At 25.2% G+C, this 20162-nt stretch overlaps 2 protein-coding genes across 17 annotated transcripts in view; one reads left to right on the top strand and one right to left on the bottom strand.

Annotated features, from left to right (window-relative positions):
• The first annotated feature begins 348 nt into the window (after nt 1-348).
• Nucleotides 349-15345, top strand: LOC107993030 (adenylyl cyclase 78C). Of its 9 annotated transcripts, none has more exons than XM_017049212.3 (20): nt 351-571; nt 1656-1704; nt 4375-4601; nt 5031-5188; nt 5288-5477; nt 5931-6115; nt 6261-6459; nt 7194-7352; nt 7801-8030; nt 8361-8497; nt 8645-8957; nt 9035-9241; nt 9335-9432; nt 9622-10122; nt 10195-10479; nt 10662-10899; nt 10979-11105; nt 11220-11326; nt 11428-11691; nt 11771-15345. In XM_017049212.3, the coding sequence occupies exons 2-20, from the start codon at nt 1670-1672 to the stop codon at nt 11981-11983; spliced, it is 3873 nt and encodes a 1290-aa protein (XP_016904701.2). In that variant the 5' UTR covers nt 351-571; nt 1656-1669; the 3' UTR covers nt 11984-15345. The 9 variants fall into 9 exon arrangements, with proteins under 9 accessions (XP_061936820.1, XP_061936822.1, XP_061936821.1 ...); XM_017049210.3 differs by having other exon boundaries at nt 1557-1704; XM_017049209.3 differs by having other exon boundaries at nt 1557-1704; nt 4369-4601.
• LOC107993000 (histone demethylase UTY) overlaps nt 13672-20162 on the bottom strand; it is a 107214-nt gene continuing 100723 nt past the window's right edge. For 7 of the 8 annotated variants that reach the window (XM_062080829.1, XM_062080830.1, XM_062080831.1 and 4 more), the window contains 3 exons: nt 19872-20127; nt 19326-19663; nt 13672-19172 (listed from right to left, as the gene is read on the bottom strand). In XM_062080829.1, the coding sequence (XP_061936813.1) occupies nt 18960-19172; nt 19326-19663; nt 19872-20127 (807 nt within the window). In that variant the 3' untranslated portion in view covers nt 13672-18959. The remainder of the gene's footprint in view (nt 19173-19325; nt 19664-19871; nt 20128-20162) is intronic. The other variant, XR_009831562.1, reaches the window with a different exon arrangement.

Here is a 20162-nt window from a genome sequence, read left to right as displayed (position 1 = left end):
TTTATTTTCATTTATTGAATTTTAGTAAATCTGCAATATGAAAATATTTATATTCATATTTTAAAAATATTTTTATTGATGTATAAAATTTTAAATCGATTTTCAGAACTAATATTTTCTATATAAATTTTATAAAAAATTTAATAAAAAATAAATTTTTTTACTACGTTATTATATAATAATAAATTAAAATATTATATAATAAATTAAAAATTCTAATCTATATAATTTTTAAGAATAGTTTTATATTGTTTATTATTATTTACTATCATTTCTCAAATATCCCTTCTTTTTTGTTGTACGCTAGAGGGGGTGAAGCAAGCTATTTGACGTCAAGAGAGCCATCGCGCGGTGACAAGTTTACGTTATATTCACTCGTTTGAAGTTCTGATACTGACTCGATAACCGATTTCGCTCATAGAAGCGCGGGTTTTATCGTTAGCGAATGCACTTTCGCGATTTTCGACATTTGCCATTAATTTCGCTCGTGGGTAGTAATCTTGATGCTGGATCGAAGCAATCGTATAGAATTGCTTGTTTATTTTTATCAACTGTAGACGGGAGACGACAGGTAACGTAAAAACAAAATTCAAACATTCATTCATCAAAATTATTCCATTTTTTTACCATTTCAGCGTTCTCTCTTCTTACTCGCTTTTTAATAATCTCGTCGGCATTCGTGAATCTTTTATCCATGATTGAATTATCTCATTTTTAATTGTGTAACGTGTAAAAATTTTCAAATTTAATTACTATCAGTGAAGATATTTAAAAATATTGATAGTTAATTTATTTCAATTTAATGAATATTATATTATTTTAAAAATATTTTTTAATAATTTTTGGTCATCTATTTATAATATCTATTTATTAAGCGTAAAAATAAGTTCTGTTGTTATGATGTTATAATGTAATCATTTTTCACGAAGACCGAGAAAGATTTACTATTATCTTTATATCTTTATATAATGTTATATTTTTTTTAAAATTTTTATATAAATAATTATTTAATTTAATAAGAATAACAATAATAATAACAATAATATGTTCCACGATATTGCGAAATAGAAGGGAAAACACTTCAGTATTGCACTATTGTATAATATTTGATTAAATATTATATTATATATTATATTTAATATATAATATTATATATTAAATATTATATAAGATAAAAGATATGTACAATAAAAATATTAAGATGAAAATATTAAATGAAGTAAGAAAGAAAATGAAATTTTGATTGTATATTAATATGGACAGATATTGTTTCCGGATACGTCTTTCGGAAATCTGTAGGCACGATCGAATTTGACTAGTTCGAATGTAAAAGAAAGATTATAATTTTAAAATAATTTCATTTACCAACGTTTTGGTCATTAAGAGAAAAAAAATAAATCAAATCAAACAAGCAAGTCAAAGATGAAACTTCCTGATATACGTTTACGATTTGATAAAATAAAAATTATTCTGTTGGTGCAGTAAAGAGAAAAAGTTTGAACCAGGGCGGGTCATTAGAGAAATTGGCTTTCTTTTTTAACAAGTTCTGGTTTAAGGTGTGTGAAAATGCCGGATACTAAGGCAATTGCACAGCTGACAATCACAACGTGAGCAGTTGTTCGTTTCGCGGATCATCCGGGGGATAATGATTACAGAACAGACCTGGAGCATGATGCTGGACAGTGATGTCGCGGGCATCAATGAGTAAGTATTTACCTTTTCCATTACTTTTCTTTTATTTTTTTTACACGCGATGAAAAAAAATGATAGTAGGTACATAATTGTATCATGCAAGAAAGACACTCAATTATTTCTTTGTTTAATGCGACACATCATTAACACAATAACACTGTTCGGTAAGTTTCATATTTTGCAGGTGTATCGAACAAGATTTTTTTGTGTTCTTCCAAATAGTGTAACACACCTCTCGACGTGCTTACACATGCACACATTTGATACTGTTCACAATGGACACTATACTCTGTTTTCTTTTTTCCTTTTTCTTTTCGTTTCTTTGTATGCAATGACTTTAACGATATCTGGGATGATAGATCACGATGTACATATAAGAAATGTATCTGGATCGATAGTGCTACACATTTAAAAATACGTGTGCACTAATTATGATGTATCGTCTATATGTATTTTGCGCGAACACTATTTTTCGAATTTATAAAACGTTTTCCAACATGTGAATGTTAGTCAAATATGTTTTCATCGAATTTTTTGTGCAAAAGTCGTTTTTAAAAATTTTCCCATTCTTATTTATAAATGAAAATAATTGAATTATTATATTCTATTATATATATATTTTTAATTTTTTATTTTTTTTGTTTAATATATCACATTTTATAATTTTAAAACATATTAAGTTTCATTGAGAATTTTACAAAATCAAATATTTTAATAAAACATTCAGGATAATTAAGAAATCGGAGATAATTAAGAATTTTTTATTTATAAAAAGAAGATTACATAATTTCTTATTTTTTTAATTTATTGTAATACTATCTTGATTTAATAGTATTAAGATAATCATTTTTATTTTTTTATTCATTTTTATCAATAATTTTTTTATTAATTTTTTCGTTTTATATATGTTATTCTTTTTATATTTTAAATTGAAGATGCATGTAAATTCTATTATTTATAATACACAAAGGATATCTAATATTAACTGCACATTTTACATAAATATAATTAAAAGCAATTGTTTTTTAGAAAATATTGCAATAGAAATATAGAATTATTTCAAATAAAATAAAGAAAAAATTTAATAAATTTAATAAATTATTTCGAAAATAATGAATTTTTTTTTACTATTTTTCACTAATCATTAACAGTAAACTTATTGTTTTATTTCATGAATTGATTTCATTTATTGTTTCATTATAAAATAGAATTCCTAGGAAGAATCGATATTAAAATTATTTGTCAATATACAAATAATATTATATAATCTAAAAATCTATTGAATATAATATTGATGATCGTATTAAAAATTTTTAACAATAAAAGTTGTTACCTACTTATCGTGACCTGCATAAAAGTGTTTTGCAACTATTTTATTTATATAAGGCTCAAAATAATTAGGGGATTGTGAACACTTTATAAATTATCCAATAGTTCATAAGTTATGAAAAATTCATATTTACAAATTTTTATATTTATATTTAAATTTTGTAAAATATGCAAATAAAACTTTTTATTCTATTAGTTAAATTTTAGATATTAATAATTGACGTATATATAAAATATTATTTTTATTAATTTATTAATTATTATTTTTTTTTATATAATCAATATATTTTTTTATTATAAATATATATTATATATATATTATATTATATATATTATATATAATATATTATAAATATATTATATATAATGTGTTTCAGAAAGTTGGTGAGAAACTTTTAGAAAAACTTTTAGAAAAGAAAATTATAAATTCTTTATATAATAATTTATAATACAAATGTAATATTTTTATCAAAAATATCAGCCGCAACATATAAACCGTTATTAAATAAAATAAAAATAAATTAATTGTTTGTAATATAATATAATAAAATAACAATAGTATATTTATACATTTTTTATTACTACTGTTGAATAACATTGGTACAACGTAATGTTAAAGTGCATTATGTTTACTTTGTTTGATTTAACAAACAATTTTGATTTAACAACTTATTCGATAAGATACAGATAAAAGTGAACTTAATAAAATTTCTTATGTTGTTAATATTATTATTTCTTTTATATTTAAATTTGAAAAAATTTTATAACTTCATCATGATATCCAAATGATATTTTTTAATGATATTTTTTTTATTTTAAATTTACAATTAGTTCTTACAGAGAATTATAAATATATATAGTATAAATAAATTAAATTAACATGTAACTTAATAAAATTAAATTAACATGAGGAAATTAATTACATACATAAATAAATATAATATTTATTATGTGAAATATAATATGCGTGATTATGTTAATCTATATTAATGATGTTTGAATTTTTTATATTTAGTAATTTTTTTATTCTTTTTAATGTGTGCCATAAATTTTTGAAGTCTCGCATCTACTTTCCAAGACACTGTATATTTTAATAATTTTAATAATGAAAATATTAATATGTTAAATATTTTATAATTTAAAATAAAATTTAAAATACTTTTTAAAAATATTAATTCCAAAAAAATACACGATCTTCTAATTGCTTTGTGCAATACAAAAGTATACATACTTAATATGTATTTAGTATGTATTCGTGTATCAATTTCTTAAGTGTTTTAAATGTTCTTGAAAATATTGTTTATCTAAAATTAATTAATAATTCGTGATACTTTTTAACGTCGATAGGTTGAGTATTTCCCCGAGGAAACAATTATGGATCAAGGCTGTGAAGAAGCTAACTTCCGAGCGGCTGGGGAGGGAAGGATTGGCGGCATGGGAAGACCGGAAGTCCAACAACGATCCGGAAGTTCCAGACATCAACGAAACAACCGATCCAATCGAGGATGCGGATATTTCTACCGACCCGGATGTAGTTCTTGCTGAGGAGCCTGTTGATACTGAATCTCAAGCACAACGAGGTTTGCTTATATGTATTTAATAATTTCTTTATAAATTCTTCAGAAATTTTTATTATAAATTATTAAATATTCTTCTTCAAAAGAAAAAGATATCAAAAAATTAAAAGATAGTAAAAAAAAACCGTTTTATAATAGTTGCTTTGTATAAATATAAAAATTCTAGAAAATATAAAAAATGTTTATTGAATAAATATTTTAAGAAATCAGTGTTATTATCTTAATAATTTATAAATTTGTAACAAAATTTGTTTTTTATAATCACAAAATATATATTTATAATAATGTTATTGATTCATTCGATTAATTATTTTCAATATTTTATATTATATCTTGTTCATCTGATAAATTATTTAACATTCCACTCATATTATTATTAATTTATACTATATATTACAACCTTCAACTAAAAATAGGATTGGATATTTTCAGATGTTTTCAAGAAAGGCGTGCTTTATAAGGGAATATTTTGTCCATCGCTGTCAAATAGCTTTCATAGCAAACAATTAGAGACGTCATATTTGCATTATTCAAATCGTCAACGGCAGAAATCATTGATCATGTTGAATATCGTTGATCTTAGCCTAAAGGTAAACTAATTCTTAAATAATTATTATTTCAATCCTATGAAGTATATTCTGAATTTCGTTTCTTATTTTCTATTTCATATCATGTAATGATGATGTCAGATCATTCTTATGGCGATATGGTTATGGAAGAGAGACAAAAATAGTAGTGGTTTAGTCGAGTCCTTATCCTGGGCATCCTGCTGTATGGCGGCAAACTTGGTTGTTTGCATTCTTGGCTGGTGGCGGTGTTTTTCCAATAATTATTTATATTGGGCTTCCATATTCACTTGGTTACTGATCAATTCACAAGGTGATAACATAAAAATATACATTATATGTAACTTTTATAATTATATTTCTTTTTTTTTTATAAATGGAGGATTTTTTTGTAATTAAACATAAAACTCGATGCATATATAGCATTGTGCAATGTTCTAATAGATATGTATTCATAGAGATACATATATATGCTTTTGAGAAGATTATATCTTCGTTTACCGAATAGAGTTTTGCTCCACTGGTTCGTGCGTTGGCGGTCCAGCGAATTGCTTGAATGTTCAGCGAACCATAGAGAGAGAGAGAGAGAGAGAGAGAGAGAGAGACGCGGTGGAACAAACTTATAAAATCTAGGCATGGGTTACTATTGATTGGTGATCCTCTACCTCTATTATTTAAAATTAACAATCATTACACTTTGATGAAATGAAGTTTCGAATTGAAAATAATTTTATTTTATGTATGAATATCTTCATGTTAATTGCAGGTTTTATAGGAGCTGGTTTAGATTTCTCTAGTCAACAACGTCTTATGTGGTATATTTTGTTTGTCGTATACGCACCGTACGCCATGTTGCCATTACCTTTGAGATGGTGTGTCCTTGCCGGTTATGGGACAGCTTTAACTCACATGGTGATGGCGGGAATAACTTTATTACGAGATCCAACATATGTAAGAATCCTTGATTTATATTCCGATTTATTTTTCCAAATTAATTCTCCTATTCCTTGATTATCAATCTTTGTTTTTTTTTAGTGCAATATTCTTTGATTTCGCAGCTTTCTTTAAATACATATATTTAATTTTGCAATTGCAGTTGCATGATATTACGTGCATAGTTCGTATGCTAACAACCAACGTCCTTCTTTATCTTGCAATGAATCTAGCTGGCATGTACACTAAGTATTTGACAGATAGAGGACAGAGACAGGCTTTTCTTGAAACACACAGATCTATGGAAACCCGACAACGGACTCAAAATGAGAACAATCGACAAGAAAAGTTACTTCTTTCTGGTGAGACAGAATTTTCAAATTCATTAGCCAAACTTATTAATGATGTTTTTTTTTCAATTTAATTTTAAATTCTTTTAAATTTTTTAACATTTAGCAATTTACAATATTATTTTTCACGAATTTTAAAATATCAATATATAGAAATATTTATTACATTAAATAGAAATGATGTGATATTTACTGAAAGAACATTATTTAAATTAAACTTGTTATTTTATGATTGTTTGCACAATTAATTGGATAAGTATTAGAGACAATATATATGTATATAGTATGAATGTGTTACACGTGTATCACGTATTGGTGCAAATATTCCAATACGTATTCAAGTATATTTATATATATGTTGAACATGTCGAACATAGTCTATAAAAACGCATGGGGTTGCGCCGCAAGCATGGGGTTCGTCAGCGCGTGTAACTTGCTCAGCCGAGTGTCAAAAAGGGTCACTAGACACTTTCACCCGATTGCGCCAGATATGTTTTACCGATAGCCTAGCAGTATTTTGCTTTTATGTATTATCGATTTTTCGACGATTATTTATTTAGGAAGTATAAGTAACATACAATGGAATAAAACAAAATAAACAATTCCGTTACTTTTACTTAGATATGGAAGAATAAAGAAATGATTGATTAATTAATATTATGCCATTTTGATTATAGCGATCTATGATTTCCTGTAATGTTTTTTAATATCTAATCAAATTTTATAATTGATTAATTTTTTTATAGTTTTACCAGATTTCGTGGCTAAAGAAATGATCCGTGATATTGCTCGTGAAACTGCTCGAGGTGGAACGATCTCTTTCACACCTAATCAATTTCATAGAATATATATTCATCGTTACGAAAATGTTAGCATACTTTTTGCTGATATCAAAGGTTTCACTGGTATGTAATTATTCACTCATAATAGTAAACTGCACTAATTTTACTATTTTTAAAACTATAATATTGAAATTCTTAAATAAATTCATAAATAATATATAATTTAAGAATTATAGTTTAAGAATTTATTATTTTCTATATCGATATTTGTACGTATCGATGTTTTATTTCTTTTTGTAATTTTTAATTTTTCATATAATTTATATAATGCATATTAATATTTTTTAAAATATATTTTTATTTCTATGTTTCGAAGATATCAAAATGATAAAAATTATGTTATTGATATAAGAATATTATTTATTTTAAATAATTATATTAGTTATTCGTTTTTATTTCATAATAATTTTTATTAGCAAGAAATTTTATGTTACTAATTGCAATTTTGAAGTATTTTTACGAATTTCTTGATTGAACAATTTAATCTATGGCATTAATTTTTACTATAAAGCTTTGGCCAGCCAGTGTAGTGCTCAAGAACTCGTCAAAGTATTAAATGACTTATTCGCTCGTTTCGACAAGCTTTCCGCAGAAAATCATTGTTTACGTATTAAATTACTTGGAGATTGTTATTATTGTATATGTGGATTACCAATTGCCAGAAGCGATCATGCTCATTGTTGTGTGGAAATGGGTTTGCATATGATTAAAGCAATAAGAGATGTGCGATATACAACAAAGGTATTTAAATTTTGTATTATTTTGTATATTTCCAAATACTTAAAATATATTGTTAATAGTTATTACTGCAGTAATATTGTTTAAATGAAAGATTCATTTATAGCAGTCTTCCATTCAATTTAAAATTTGCAGTAAGTTATTACATGTTAAAAAAATAATTTTAATTGCATATGCATATGATTTTAAAATCCTCCATTAAATATCTATTAAAATTAATTAGATATAAATTATAATTTCTTAATAAATAATACATAATATATATGATATTAAAAATTAAAAAAATATAATATTATATAAATATATAATATAAAAAAAATTGATTTCATTTAGGTTGATTTAAATATGAGAATAGGGATTCATAGTGGCTCAGTATTGTGCGGCGTACTTGGTCTTCGAAAATGGCAATTTGATGTTTGGTCTTACGATGTAACACTGGCTAATCATCTCGAAAGTGGAGGAATACCGGGGTAAAATTTATCATTTTTTACAGAATTATAAATATATTCTACGAATGATACACAATATTTCTTCTTTTATAACAAATTTGTTAAAAATTTGATTAAATACATTAAAAAAAATAGATATATTAAAAAATATATATATATAAATTTCAGAAGAGTACATATATCGGAAGATACTTTAAATTGTTTGAATGATGTATATGAAGTGGAGCCGGGAAACGGAACCGAAAGGGATAATTATTTAAAAGAAAGGAATGTAGTTACGTATTTAATTAAACAGGTGGAACCTTTAAGATCAAGACGACGATATTCTTCGCGACCAAAAATATGGTCTGAAGATGATATGAATAAAGGTAAAAAGAGCTTCAAATTGAACAATCCATTAGCTACAAATAGTAGTGCTCCAAATTCCTCCACTGAAGATGATATTGGCGTAGACTGGACACCAGAAATACCATTTGAAAACGTTCGTGTTTAATAGTTATTAAAACTAAAAAAATTACAAAAATCTTGAGAATTTAATGATGCGTTATATTTTTATAGTTAAATACTGCAACATCGGTTAGTAATTTGGAATCAGAATACCTTGAGGAAGAAAATGGTTCTGCAAAGAGTAATAAAGCTGTGTCTGCTGCATCCGTTGAAAAATTGAAAACTGCAGGTCTTGAAACCGCGAGTAATAAGCGCATGAGATCGGCGAATATAAATGCTTGGACTTTGCGTTATAATGATGAAAGTTTAGAATCAAAGGTAAATTCAATGTTAATAATTAATTTAATTAAATTTAATTAAATTTTAATCTTTCTTTACGATATGAATATTTTCTATTTTATATATTTATAGTTTGGTCAATTACGCGAGGATATGTTTAAATCCAATATGATTTGTTGTTTTGTCGTATGGATATTTATTGCAATTTGTCAAGCGGTAATATTACCAGAGTAAGTAACTATATTTTTAAAAATTCTATTTTAATTCTATTTTAATCATTGTTTTATATAATGATTATCTTTAAAAATAATTTTCTAATCTTTGAAATACATTTTAAAAAATTAAATATTATAAATTATGATATTTATTAAGAAACTAAAAACATATTAAATCGAATTTATATTATTTTTTTCATACAGCTGCATTATTCTTTTGGCTTCGTTACTATTGACGACACTCATTTTAGTAGCATTGTCTATTCTAGTGATGGCGGAAGAATTCAAAACTTTGCCAACATATTTACAACACGCTTCTTCGATGTTAGTTCACAACAAGCAGCACCGAACAATCTTCATATGTAGTGTAATTAGTTTGATGGCTTTGACATCGATCGTTAGTGTTTTAGCGTGTCCAATGTCGATTCGACAATATCCTGAAGCTCTGGAACTCCAACAGCAATCACTAATGAATCCAACGTTGCAACCAGAACGATTGGTAGCGCCAACTGTTGGTCTTGATCAATTTATTTTGACATTTCTGGAAGCTGCTCTTCGTGATGAATCTTCAGAAGAACAAAAGGACATTTCTTCTAAAGAGAATCAAACTGTATCCTATAGTTCTAATGATGAAGAACTACGAACGAATCTTATCAAGGCCAGGGCTAGTCTGGCGAAAGGTCAAAGAAGAAAAGAGTTTTTCAGGTTTTATAAATACGAACAATACCATAAACTCATGATTGGAAGAAATTATAGCAGATTTTTTTCAAACCGTAGGGATGAAGACATCATCTCGAGAAGAATCTTGTCGACATCGGAAACAAAACCTCAAGTGGAATCTTTGTATTCGTTGGATTATGACGAGGATATCGTTTTGGGGACTTGCGTTAGACCGGAATACATTGTATTCACGTGGATCTTATGTTTGATTGCATTAGCTTCTGCATTGAAATTATATTATTTAGTAAAGACGGCATTGGCTACAATCATCGTGTCCATTTATGCCGTATTGATTCTCGTAGTTTGCAAGGATTTCTTTACGATTCCTAATGAAGAGGATTCGTAAGTCATGTTTAATATTTGGTATTAATGAAATTTAAACTCTTCCATAACATAATTCAAGAAAGATTAAAATAATAAAATATTGAAAATATATATTTTTTTATTATTTGATATTAAAAATGTCAAAAAATTTATTGTTAAATAATGATATAATGATATATAATAATTATTTGTATTTTTAGGATGTCGATACCTCTTTCGGCACAAATGCTTACCTTTCTATTAGTATTCTTGGTGATGGTTACATATCACGGTAGATTAGTAGAAGTAACATCTAGATTAGATTTCCTTTGGAAACAGCAAGCTGAAAGAGAGTTAAGTGATATGATTGAATCACGGCACAATAACATGCAACTATTGAAAAATATATTACCAGACCACGTAGCTCATCATTTTTTAACCCAAGACAGAGCACCTGAGGTATAATTTTACATTTTTAATTTGTTAATAAGTTTGTTAATTTAATGAATATTATAATTTTTTCTTAATACATTTATAGGAATTATATTCTCAATCACGAGATAAAGTTGGAGTGATGTTCGCTAGTGTACCAAATTTTACAGAATTTTATTCAGAAGATGTTAATAAAGGAATGGAGTGTATACGTTTATTGAATGAAATTATTGGTAACATATTTATAGTTGAAGTGAAAAAAATTTTGTTGTTTTGAACATTTAAAAATATTTATTATTATTAACATAATTTATTCAATAATAAATATATATTTTAATTATTTTTAGCTGATTTTGACGAACTCCTGGACGAAAATCGATTTCATTGCATAGAAAAAATAAAAACAGTCGGAGCTACTTATATGGCAGCTTCTGGTCTCAATCCTTGCCAAAATGTAATTATAAATGATATATAATTTTTTTTTATATTCTATATAATACAATAATAAATTTTGATCAATTTTTAATTTTATCATTTCTTTAATATTTTTTCTAGGATAAAAATAAAGATGATATGGAGCATTTATGTAGACTAGTGGATTATGCAGTAGCTATGCGACTTCGTCTTGAAGATGTAAACATACATTCGTTCAATAATTTTGATTTAAGAGTAGGTATAAGCTGTGGTCCATTAGTAGGAGGTGTAATCGGTGCTCGAAAACCTGTATTCGATATTTGGGGTAACACGGTAAATTTGGCTTCCCGTATGGACTCTACAGGTGTTATGGGAAAAATACAAGTTCCACAGGATATTGCTAGAGTAATTAAAGAATATATATTTAAAAAAAATGATTATTTATTATACATGCAAATTACGTATTTGATTTATATTTAAATAGTTTTTGGAATCGAGAGGATATCAGACACAGAAGAGAGGACTTATCGAAGTTAAAGGAAAAGGAACAATGGAGACATATTTCGTATTGGGCAAAGGGACTTTGCAACAAGAAAGTTCGACTAAGCATACTGCAAGGTGCCGAAGTCTTGCAGCAGTTGTTTATGGTGTCGTTCAAGCACGTCGTAAGCAAATGCGGGCACTTAGAAGGACATAAGTATCATATTTATATCAAACATTTTTTTTTGATTCGTTGGTGCCTACTTATGTATGTACAAATGGTTCACCTTTAAATTAGCAGTTAACGTATAAGGTAAGATAAAATGATCGATTTCTTTATTTTTAAAGATAAAAAATTTTTTAAAAATTATTCATTGGAGAAAAGATTTAAATGAATTCATATTTATATTTTCTCATTATTTTGACATTATTAATAACTATTGTTATTATTTTATTCTTATTATATTATTATTTTATTGCTTAGAAAAACTATTTTAAATAATTATTATAATATTAAATAATTTATTTAAATCTACTTTTAATAATTTCGAACATTTTTTTTCGTGTTATAAAAAATTGTTTATTTATAAACAAAAAAGATTGTATATTTTGAATATTTCTCAGAAAAGTTTATTCGAAAAAACATAATGTGATATTTTATTCGAATGTAATTTATTGCTAGTATATTATATTATATTATATTATATTATATTATATTATATTATATTATATTATATAGTATATTATATTTGCTTAAAATATTTTTTCTTCATCTTAATATAAGAATCATTAGATATTTTAGATGATTCTTCCAGTATTAAAATTTAAAAAACAATAGACATTTATAATTAACATATTACCCAATACATTTTCTTTTTTGGAAAATTGGATAATATATTAATAAATATGTTCTAATAATATTTATGATTAGATCAATGTAAATTAATTCCATTTTGTATCTCTATTGTTAAATTATTCAACTCATTTTTTTTTTTTAGCAATTATATAGAAATATAATTTTTGCTTTTTGCTTATTCTATTATTTAAGAATATTTTAATAAATGTAAAAGTATGATAATTATTATTTATAAAGAATTATAAAATAGTGATATTTTATTTTATAAATGAATATATTTCAAAAAGTATTTTGAATTAAATAAAAAAAGGCATTAAAAAATACAAAGTATTTACAAATAAATTCATTAATAGAAAGTTTCAAGTATACTTCAAAGTTATTTATTTTTTATTTATTAATAACTTTAAGTAAAGTTCATTTAAATTTTGCAATTTAATTTTTAAAACTAAAATTTTTTAATGAAATCATTAAATAAAGCTTTAATTATAAAATTATTCAAGGTAATATGGATATTCTTGAAGTATCCTTGAAATTATGACTTATCGACTTTCTATTGATAGTTGTATTTTTAATTCATTATAGTTTTCATTATATATCTATTTATACTTAAGTTAAAATAAATTTTTTTAGAAAAAAAATTTATTTTCTTTAAATAAAAAATGATATAAAACTTTTTTAAATAATTAAAACTACGCAATTGTTGCATAATTAAAAATAAATTTTAATTTATAATAATTTACAATAATTTTGATTATAGAATTAATCGATAATCTTACGAATCAATTTTATGTTCAACATATTAATGAATTCCAATAAATTTTTAATTTATTGGAATTCAATATTGATATATGATTATAATTGAATTATAATATGACACATTCGTTGTGATAAATATAAATAAATTAATAATTAAAAAGACTAAAATAATTAATTAAATATACTTTGTTCCATATATAATGAATGACAAAGAATTTCCTGAATTTGTTGTTGAATTTGATTTAATTTTAAGTTGATATGTTATGAGGAAATAAGAAATAATGCAAATAGTATTTTTGGGAAAAGTCAATTTAATAATAATTGCAGGGCAGCAGCGTTTGTGTTGATAATCATAATGTACAGCACAGTCGAGCTCTGTGTAACTCTATATTACATTATTATGGTAAACACAATATATTTTAATTAACTGCAATAATAATTCATGATAATAATAGTTGTAATGATAATAATAAGGCTAGCTACAGCATGATCTCCCGCATAAAAGGATCACCCGATCCAAACTGTACACTTTTACAACATACTTCATAATAATAATCTAATTACATTAATTATAATTAGGTAATCATTACAATCTGAACCTAATTAGAAGAATGTTTGCGACACGTAGGAGGGACCGCATGCCTTGACTTTTCGAGAAATTAATGCGAAAGACTAAAAAAAACTCATGTTCCCCATATATTTTCTCTATTTTAAAATTCTACGTATTCCTGTGTCTAAAGTGAGGGAAGTTTTGTGTATGAATCTACATTGATTTCTCGAAAGCAAAGGTATTTTTCTTTCTTTTAAAATGTTCTTTTCCATTCTTTCTTTTTTTTTTCATTTTGTCTCTTTTTTCAGGTATAAAGGCACTGTACACGTAAACATATAATATTATAGAAGAGCGCTATAGGCGGTCCAGATGGTACTTTTTAAACAGTAAAACGTGCCCGTTTAAAAATATCAATATGATCTTTTTTCTTTTTTCCTTTTTCATTTATTTATTTTTTTCTTTCATTGTTACGATGCTACGCACTTAAAATAGGGAGCGGTTTCCTTCGATTCTAGCTGCATTGGTCAACGCTATATTCTCTTCGATATTATATCTTAAACATTAAGAAAAAATATAGATGACTATTATATCAGAATGTGCAGAATTCACGGTAACTATTTAGGAGGAAATAATTGGTCAATGCGATCAGAAGTTAAGAAAACGCTCCGGTTTAAAGGTGGGATTTGTTTATCACAATTTGGCAGTGAATGTTTTCACATTTAAAATACAGTTTTACAAGTTTTAAGCTACGTGTTTTGTGAATTAGGTATCATAATTTTTTTCGTTTTCATTTTCCATGCTATGGTTTGCTACATTTCGCTTTACATTACAGACGAATTCGAAAATATTATTTCTTCTTTGTTATAGTCAGTTGTACAGAAAAAATAAACTTTTTTTTATGTTTGTTTTGTTAACTTCATTTGGTAAGTCAGAACTTAAACACTTCATATATTATTTAGCGAAAATACGTTTTATGTATGTCCTTTAATTTTTTGTTTTTGTTATTTTTTCCTTTGCTTTTCGAAGTATATACGCAATTTCGTATGTGCGCCATTTTATGAATTTTAAAATATTTCTGAAGATGAAATGATACAAAGGAATTTCTTAATTTCTTTTGATAATTTTCTAGCATTTGTGCGCAATACTAAATTGCATAATTTTCTAAAATTCACCAATGTTACATTATTCCTTGATCAGTATCAAAATACAAGACTTTGAAAAATCTGCTTATGTGCAGAATAAACAACTGAGTGATTATTATAAAGATGTATTTGTTATATAATTCTGCTCTCCTACTTATTCTCTGATTTTACAAAAATCAAATATTTACAGTTACTTACATTTTATTAAATGATAAGTTAATATAACTACTGTTCTCAAGTTCTCTGACTTTTTTCCATTAATTAAATTTATTAAATTTATTAGATTTATAGTTCATTACGAATAACGATGCGCAATTTAAATTTAATTAAATAAAAGAAAATATGAGAAAATTAAGATATACATATATAATATATATTTCGACTAGTGAATGTAAACTATCTAAAAACCAATTAAATTATAACTAAAACACAAATGGTATTTGAAAGCTTACATTAACTAGTCTACTATTTCAAATAATATATTTTATCAATCCTAATATTTCTTTATATTTCCTTTAACTTATAAAATATGCCATTTCTGCAGGTTGTTAAAAAATCTAGTATATTATTTAGGAAATATAATTTTATTGTTTAGATAAAAAGTAGATTATTTATTTTTTTATTCTCTATTTTTGAACTAGAGATCTTTGTTTAAATTAATTATCATAATTAAATTTAATGAGAAAATTTAATTAATAATACTGCCAATTATGATACTAGATTTCTAAATCCTGTGCAATTGCAGCATATTTTTATGAAATATATTGAAAAAACAATTTAAAAAAATTCATTCCAAAAAAAATTTTTTCTTATTTATGTATCTTTCTATGTTCAAATAATTACCATTAAGATCTTTAAATATTCAGATATAAGTTTACAATTTTATCAATGATCACATACAAATTATTTCGTTAAAATTTTATAAAATTATTTTCCATTCAATTGCAAATATTCCACTTGTAAGCAACAAAATATAATATATTTTATTATTAAGAGAAGTACATTTCTTGCTATAATATTAATTTACTAACAAGTGAACTTTGTTATTTGAAGAATCTAAAACATTCTAAAAAAAAAAAAAAAAATTAAACAACTGCAAACAAACTTGAACTGCCAATGCTGTGAACCTTTTTTTAATGAAACCGTTTTTAGACAATGCAATTTTAATATATAATGTTAATGACAATTTATATTAACATATAGATACATATTTGTCATTTTTATATCATGTACATTTTATTATTTTGAAGTATATTTTGAAAATATTATTTCCCAGTTTAAATTAATTGTTAAAGATCATAGAAATAAAAATAAAAATTTTTTTATATATTAATTTTTATGTATAATGTAATTAATATATTTATTAAGTATTGCCAATTAATGAAAAAAGAAAAATAACGATAATATTAAATCATTTGACTATTAAAGTCGAATAGCGTAATATTAGTAAAAAATTTTCATATACTATTAAAACGGTTATAGAAAATCTGCTCAATTTCGTATTCAAATTAATGCAGATTAGCCATTAGTCACAGCAAGACAGATTTGATACTACACAAAGATTGCATTCAATTTGTTTGTTATTACTTAGCAAAGCTCTTGAGCCATTCCGTTTCAATTCATTTCATATTATCTTATCTTATTTTTTTTACATTAAATATATTTATACATAATTTATTAACTGTTAATCAAAATTGTCAAGTCAGTTCGAAATATCGGCAGAAATCATTATCATTCCAAACTGCCAATATTACATGAAATGAGATCATTAGAGTGTATGGATTAAAATACTCTTGGACACGAGTTTTTGAACCCGTACGACCATCATTAATAATCATAGATAACTGGCGAAATTATAGCATTATATTCAGCCATTGCTTTATATGATGTAGATATATATGTATGTATATATATATATATGTACATACATATATTGCAATTACAGCGCTGAAATTTGTCACGCATATAAAAGAAATGCGATTTTCGTTTATTATTAACTAACTCGGCGGAACTAGCATTTTCTAGAATTTTCAAAAATACATCGTTCTCCGATGATCTTATTACAACCTGTATGGACTATCTACCATTTTTTGCTTTTTTTCTTCACTTTCTCTCTCTTTCTCTCCCTCTCTCTCATGCGTATGTGAAAATACATTTTTTTCGGCGGAACGAGAATTGTATTATTTATACATTTGTGGTGGGTAAGATTTTTTTTTGTTTTCTGGCACGTACATTTGGCGTTTTTAAACGCCAATGTGAATTGACAAGACTGAGTCGAAGGTACGTTTCTTTTTTGTTTTAAGATACGATTACTTGCTATTAAACATTATATGTCAGCGTTCTCCAACTTTATTTAAATCTTGATCTGATTTTATATTTTGCTTCTAAATTTGTTAAAATTGTAATTTGCACTAATGTTCTACAATTATATTAAAGAATATTTTAAATAAGACGATAGTTATAATTCTATTTTTCATCTATTTGAATAAAGTATATAAATCAAGAAATAATTTCATATAATTAAAAATTGATTCAAATAAATTCATTTATAATTAATAAATATCAATAATTCTTATCTTATTATTTTATCGTTGAAAAAAATTTAACACATGATTTTCAATTTCTATAGTTGTGAGTGTTCATACATTTTTTTATTTGTTTTGTTTATGATAGTAAATAAAATTATAACTCAAGAAACGCCATTTTATAAGTTTTTTGCAGTATGTTATTCTTTTCTCATTCTAAACACGGAGGTATGTTTTTATAAGTCGTTATTATAAACTGTATTTTTTACTGTACAAATGTTTTAGAGCCACTAATTTATTTATATAACACAATAATTTATTTGAAGTAGTATTTGATGAATACTTCTGTATTTTTTTTGTTGAATTTATAAAAAAGATCAATAATTCTTAATAAATCTCAATTTTATATTGATCACATTATCTTAAATGTGAAAACACAATTATTATACTACTATATTAAGATTGAATTGTCATTGGCAGTAAGACATTCGAAACAGTGTAATATCTCCGTGAATTTCATCAAAAGTAGTAATCGTTTCAATCCGTTTGTATACAAAAATGTACATAAAAGTATGTTTTGAGCAGCTTTGCAATACTTTACAATCGTATCTTAATTCATAACAATAATTAACGACAATTTATCCCTCATCACTTTGGACTAAATGTAATCTTTTATTATATTCACGATTGGCAGTGAACATTTCCATGATGTTTTCGTGTATATGAAATTTTTTCTGCTTTCTTTGGCAATTTATTAATCGTAAAAATTTCGAAATATGTGATTTATGAAGAAAATAATATATATATATATATATTTTCTTTTTTTCATGATAAAAATGAATATTAAATGCTTTTCAGACTCTAGCCATGACATAAAACTGATAAGAAACGTGACCAAGTTTGATAATTATGTCCATTATATCTTATTGCAAAGTTTTAGCAAATGATGATATCAAGTAATTTACAAGTAAAGCACAGTCTTCTCTCGTTTAACTTAGCTTCAATTTTCTATGCCCGAGAGCTAGAACAATGTTTTGGAGATTTTGTATTAATCCAATATAAAATTGATCGAATATAGTTTTCAGTTTGTGTAAATAGTACTAACTAATTGTCAGAATATTAAAAATTTTCAATTCTTTCATATACAACATATATTGTGCGTACCTTAAAATTAATATGGAAACAGATGTTTGACTATATAGTCTAACATATAAAATTTTTCGATCTGTTTTCATTTTCTTCATGATAGCTCTCAGGTACTTAAACAATCCTTATCATAAAGATTTTTTTTAAACACAGATATTGTACTATCAAAGTCACTGTAAAGTGCCTAAGAAGTCTAAATATCTGTGTTGCATGTATTCTCAGGAGGATTGGCTAGACTGAGCTGATGAAGGAGTTGTTAGAGAGGTATGTAAAGTAAATCCATCGTAAACCTCCATTAAATCACGCATTCTATATTCTTCTAAGCAAACAAATCCTTCTAAGGATGGGGATTGTTTTCGTGCACAATCCATACAGTGCACGACGTGTCGTTTTTCTTGTTCCCTTATGAACAAGATATTAAATACTTCAATCTGAAAGAAATATAAATTTGCAATTTATCTTTTAATATGTATTTGACAATTTATTTTTTGCCAAAATATGTAATTATTTTTTATATAAATTTAAAATCTAATATTATTACATTATTACAAAACGATTAAGAGTTTTATTTAAGAATATTTTACCTCGCATTGGCCGCAATAATGCGATGCTTCGTTTTTTCCTCGTCCATGAAACCGAACTTCTACACCTTTACTTTTTACAAATTCTAATATTAAACAACACTGTCTCATTGTCCTTAATAGGCAATTTTTAATTAATTCAAATAATCTGGGATCTGATACTTTGATATTTCTGGCTAAATTCCAAGATAAATGTACCATTGGTACTATAGATTTAAATGATTGTAGTTTATTCCATTCATAACGTTCGATTGCCAGTTGATATTGTCGAGCAGTCAAAGGGCCTACATTCCATGCAATATTATTACACCATCCAACAGCTTGAACCCAATGTACACAACCTAAAAAAATAGTAAAATAAATTTTGTTTTGATAGTTTGTAATCAAAATATTTTTATTTATTAATTTTAATAATTTGAACAAAACTTTTAAATAAAAATATGTATGTTAAAAATTACTAAAAAATAATTTTTTTATTTCTTTAAATTGCGAATTATTATACAATATATTTAATGTTGAATAATTTATAATTATTAACAATTTATTTACCTGCATTAACCCAAACAAGATCACCTGGTCTTTGTAAAAACCTATATACAGGAATGTTTTCCTCATACAGGTCTTCTAGAGAAGGCCACCAGCTACCATGAAGGTAATTGATATTGTTTCGCTCACAAAGTGAGCAAATTATTCCCCAATATGCATCAGGCACTGCAAACCATTCGCAATCTCCTGGTCCAATATTGATATTAATAGAACAAAAATTATTATTTTCCTGGTGACCGGGTGTTCTACTACCAGGTACCTTTAAAAATAACAAATAAAAATAATCCTTAAAGA

The sequence above is a fragment of the Apis cerana genome, linkage group LG10, assembly GCF_029169275.1.
Source record: "Apis cerana isolate GH-2021 linkage group LG10, AcerK_1.0, whole genome shotgun sequence".
Lineage (NCBI taxonomy): Eukaryota > Metazoa > Arthropoda > Insecta > Hymenoptera > Apidae > Apis > Apis cerana.
This window is presented reverse-complemented; position numbering and strand designations above follow the sequence as displayed.